This window comes from Carex rostrata, chromosome 3, assembly GCF_964058835.1.
Source record: "Carex rostrata chromosome 3, lpCarRost1.2, whole genome shotgun sequence".
In the NCBI taxonomy this organism is placed as follows: domain Eukaryota; kingdom Viridiplantae; phylum Streptophyta; class Magnoliopsida; order Poales; family Cyperaceae; genus Carex; species Carex rostrata.
This window is the reverse complement of record NC_135920.1, coordinates 14,402,462-14,407,670: the sequence shown is the minus strand read 5'-3', so window position 1 is coordinate 14,407,670 and position 5,209 is coordinate 14,402,462. Positions and strand designations below refer to the sequence as shown.

At 36.6% G+C, this 5,209-nt stretch overlaps 1 protein-coding gene across 1 annotated transcript; it reads left to right on the top strand.

Annotated features, from left to right (window-relative positions):
• The first annotated feature begins 2,269 nt into the window (after nucleotides 1-2,269).
• LOC144551677 (uncharacterized) lies at nucleotides 2,270-3,815 on the top strand. The gene has a single exon (XM_078299742.1). It carries the CDS (start codon nucleotides 2,618-2,620, stop codon nucleotides 3,230-3,232), a length of 615 nt encoding a protein of 204 aa, XP_078155868.1. The 5' UTR covers nucleotides 2,270-2,617; the 3' UTR covers nucleotides 3,233-3,815.
• The last annotated feature ends 1,394 nt before the right edge of the window (nucleotides 3,816-5,209 follow it).

Here is a 5,209-nt window from a genome sequence, read left to right as displayed (position 1 = left end):
AGAGATAAAACTAGAAAAAACAAAACAAAGGCATATGGAGGTAGAGGTTTGCTAATACCCATTCGGGTATTACCCGTTTTACCCGACCCGTATCCGTGCCCGGGTATAGGCGGGTAAACGGGTACACGGGTATGGGTTTGAGACGGACCGGACTCAATGATTCGAGAAAAAAACCCGCCCAACCCGTACCCGAAACCCGCCTACCCGCACCCGTTTTATCCGTACCCGCACCCGTTTACCCGACCAACTTTACCCGTTTACCCGTGTACCTTTACCCGTTTTTTTTAATTCAAAATTCAAAATTATTTTGCCGCCGAAAAAAATAGTATTAAAAACAAAACTAAAAAACAGAAAAAAAAACAGTATTAAAAAACGAAAAAACAAAAAAAAAATAAAAAATACCCGTACCCTACCCGCCCTACCCGACTACCCGTACCCGAGGTACCCGTACCCGTTACCCAAGGCGGGCACGAGTTTGAAACGGATAGGGTACACTCTTTTAAAAACCTACCCGACCTACCCGTACCCGTTCTACCCAACTACCCGTCCTACCCGTACCCGCCCTACCCGACTACCCGTCCCGGGTATACCCGAGGTACCCGTACCCTACCCGAATGCAAACCTCTATATGGAGGTTGTACCGAAATTTTTATTAACATTAAAAAAAATATATGAAATTTCAGAAACTATTCAGGTTTTCTATTTTTTTGAAATATATTCAAACCGCAAATTTTTTTTGTGGGTTCAAACAAAAAACGCTATAATTTTTTGCAATTTCAATTTGTTTTTTTGCATTTTTGCATTTTTTTATTTAAATATAAATATTTATAATATATTTATTCAAAAAAAATTCTCAAAATAAATACAACTTTTTAAAAATTAAATGTACTAGAAGGATCACAATATTTTATGTATTACCTAGAAGTGACTTTTAAACCGGAATCAATAACTCAAAATCCAAGAATTTTTATTTTTTTCAATAACTCATAAAGAAATATATTAATTTTTTTGACAACCGCAAAAAATCCGGCATGAAAAACAAGGTTCTAAATAGCGTTTATCGCGTCATAGCGGGAAGCATGCAAAAAAAACTATAGCAAATAGCGTCGCTATTTCTGGGGAGAATTGATTAGTGATGGCATGATTTAAGGAATAATTAAATATGTCATTAAACCTAATCAATTTCATAAAAGATGAGAGAAATTTCGAGACATTTTTTGAGGTAACTTTGAACAGGAATTTAAAAGGGCAAACATTAACTACTTTGAACGTATGACCTATGTAATTTGAAGCCCTTTAAGTCTAGAATCCAAGGTGAAAGTTTTAAGCCGTTTGGAGTTACCTAAAAGGAGATATAAGAGTTTTAGTATGGAAAGGTTAAAATTTTTGTCTATTATCTCTTGGCCGAAATTTATTCTTCCCTCCCATTCTCTCCCATCTCTCATGTGTTGAGATTTAAAAATCCTCTAAGAAATTTTCAGAAATTAACAAGAGAGTTAAACTAATATTAAGATTCTACTTGTTAATCTCTTATGAGCCTTAGAAATACAAGTATTTCTTTAATCTTTCGGTAGATATCTAAGGAGGCTCATCATTTAAAGGACTAAAGCACAACCACCGTTGAAAGAGAAAGGAAATAAGAAGTTGCTAAGAAAGACAACTCTTCTTGATTTGATTTGGAGATCAAATCTAAGATATTATGTTATTCTCTTCTTAATTAGGCTAATTAAGATTGTTTCTTGCACTTGCAATAACTAGATCGTTTGTTTTGAGTCGAATATTTTTTTTTGTTTTATTCCTTGCTATCTAAACATCAAAACTTTTAGACTAGATCAGAGCCGGCGCTGGTCCGATTAGGCAGAGGCGGATCTAGGTGGATCTAAGTCATTCCAGCGGCGGCTAGGGTGGAGCTTAGCGGGCCAGACGGAGCTCAAGCGGACTGGTGGGGAGGGAGCTCTTTTCTGCCTTGGGCAGATCAAATCTGTTACAGTGAAAACCAGGAAAAAAGAGAAAAAAAGAGTTGTTAGGGTTTTCTAGGCTCTGATACCAAGTAGAAAATAGTTCAAAATGAATTGTATTTTATTCCTTGTTCACTTTGGATCTATATAGGCGTTCCAAAAGAACCCATCAAAATCCGAAATACCGAAAACATAATAAATCTCAACATTCATCCTCTAAAATAACCAAAATAATTATTTATTCTTTCTATGGAAACAAAAAATCAAAATAGTTTATCCATTTATCAAAAATCTTTTCAATCTGTAGACATTCTACATGGAAATAGACTAATTGTTTTTTCACGCTTTCCGTGAAGACCACTTCAACGCTCCGACCTCGAATCGGGAAATGCTACCTGGACTTGTTTCATAACAGCATCTAAATAAACAAGTCACTGACAGTCACCCGTATTAAAAAAAATAGACATGTGGGACCAGGTAGTCAGTAGAACTGTACTGAAACACTGGTCTACGAAGCACCAGTTGTCTCTTGAGTTTTGCCCTTACCGTTTCTTCTCTCCCAATAAAAACTCGAACAAAGAAACATCGCAACCGACGATTGAACAAAAACCGCAAACCAGAAAAGCACAGAATCACAATCCGTGTCGCACCTACACTGGATGGTGACCGGCGGCGCGATCCGTCGGTCCGCGGCGGCAGCGATGGACCGGGTCTACGGGGAGGTCCGCGCGACCCGGCGAGCCCTAATCCGTTTCGCGCCACATCCAGGAGCTTTTGGATTCCCTCTTGATGCCGAATCGGGCGCTGTTCGGATCGTTCGAAACATCCGCACTTTCAAGATCCACTACGCAGCTATCCTCTGGACATTTCTCCTTGCCTCTCTCTTTCCTCACCACCGCAGCTCCATGCTTCTTCTCATGGCTTCCGCTAAGGCAATCTTATGCTACGCCGTGTTGCTGAAGGCTTTTCCTTCTTCTACAATATTGCGCAGGGTGCTTGATCGGAGGCTGGTTGCTGTGGTGTTTGTAATTGTGGTGGTAGGGGAATTGGTGGCGACTAGAGCTGTGGAGAGTTTGCAAATGACAGCTGTTGTTGGATTACCGATGGTGTTCTTACATGCATTGTTGAGGATTAGGGATGATCTCTTAATTGCTGAGGAAGCAACAGCGAATGGGGATGAGGTGGCTGCATCGGCTGTGGTGGAGAAGGAGAAAGAGAGAGAGCAGAGGGAGGAGGGAGTAGATCTCGAAGCAGTAGTATCCCATGGTGATTAGTAATATTTCACTATTTTCTTCTTCTTTTTTCTGATTTTGGTGCATTAATTTTCCTTTTTATTTATTTATAGAGATTATCAACAAAACTTGAACAAAGAACAGGTCAGTAGGAAATTAAGACTTTGTGCCATTGACTTGGTGCGAAATGATTATTGTAATTTTGTTAATTAGAAGGTTTAGGGGAAGTTATAGAGCTAGAAAAAAAATTTCCCTTTGTTCCTCTCTGAGAAATAGTTGGTACATTTGAAAACAATAAATTCAACAAGTGGAATTGTGTAATTTGCCCCGAATTTTCATGAAGACTGGAGAGTAGAGAGTGGAATTAAAAAGGATATAACTCAAAAGAGAGGAAAAGAAGAGAGAAGAAAGCAGAATTTATGCGAGGCTTCAGAAAAAGGTTTGGGTGCAATGGAGCGTACCGGGGACGTCAAGCATTTTTGTTTGGTACGGAGGAAACCGATGGTTGGAGTTGGATGAATTAGCGGTCCTTCCATTCCCCAATTCCTTCATTGACTGCAATAAAAAAGTTTATGGAAAACTGAAATCGGAAATAGAAAAACAGAAAAACAGAAAAACATTACGGCCGGATCTTCTGTGGTGAGTATGAACAAGTGAAGACTAGGCAGTTCTACTGTTTTTTTTTTTTTTTTTTTTTTTTTTTTTTTTAACAAGCCCGTAGGTTCATACAGTTCTACAATTGACGAATGTAAACAGTCATACGAGTGAGTCTGTGGTACTATGCATAGCATGGATGGGGATGGGTCCGTACTAGGGATCGATATTTTCATTTTCAAAATTTTAATTATTGATCCAAACTATTCAATATGAATATATACTTGAAGACCAAATTTTATATTTTTTATAATTTTTTTACTTTTTTTTAAGATAGGTAAAAAAATCATTGTTTTTAGATGGTCCAGAATTTTCAGATCAAGTGATTTTTTACTTATTTTAAAAAATAGTAAAAAAATTCTAAAAACTATAAAATTCGGTATGCAAGTACATATTCATATGGAAATTATGTTGAACAGTTTGGATCGACCGTTAAGATTTTTAAAATGAAAATATTGATCCATAGTACGGACCCATCCGTGATATGCATAGTACCATAGACTCACTCCAGTCATATTATTTTGAGTTTTCTTCGTTATGATTCTAGTACTATGGTTTTTATGTATGTGAAGCCATGAAGCCTATGAAGGTCTAGCATTTTGATTCTAGAGAAATTTGGATATATATCCATCACAACTTCTTAAATTAGATATTTCCCCATCTAAACATAACATATTTATAAATATACCCATTTTCAATTTTTCTCACTAAAAAAATATTAATTAATATTAATTAAATATTTCAATGACAATACTACTCTTCACAGTTCTTTCCTAAAACCTTCCCGCGCAGCAGATCTTTCTTCTTCCCCAATCCCGCCCTTTCTCTCCAGGAACGATAATTTGTTCTCTCCCAACCGCCCTCCCTCTCCCCTAGCGCACCCTTCATCTCCTCCAACCTCGCTTCCTCTTAATTCCCGATTTTTTTATTTATATCCAAAAATTAAATCAAATTACAAAAAATAACCGAAGTATCGTTGAATTTCGATTTCTACCCAATCCGGTTATCCAATAACCGGATTTGGGATAAATGTCCGGTTATCCAACAACCGAACTCAAGAAATATAACCGGTTATTGGATAACCGGAAAGTTATGTTTTTTTTTTTTTTTTTTTTTTAAAGAAAACCCGGTTAATCACTAACCGGAAAGTAAGTTTTTTTTTTTTTTTTTTTCTTGAAAACCAGAAATTTCGAATTTTTTATATTTTTTATATTAAAATATTAGAAATGTTGATTATATTTCTTCAAAAATAGATGAAATACAATATAATTTGATTTATTAGAAAGACTGCAACAAATAACCCGGATTAATATTTTTCAGGCCGGATTTTTCGCAGCTGTAAGAAAAATTAATATATTTCTTTAT

Bases quoted from the DNA above. Each gene is read 5' to 3' on its own strand.
- LOC144551677 (XM_078299742.1), top strand. From the start codon at position 2,618: ATGGTGACCGGCGGCGCGATCCGTCGGTCCGCGGCGGCAGCGATGGAC.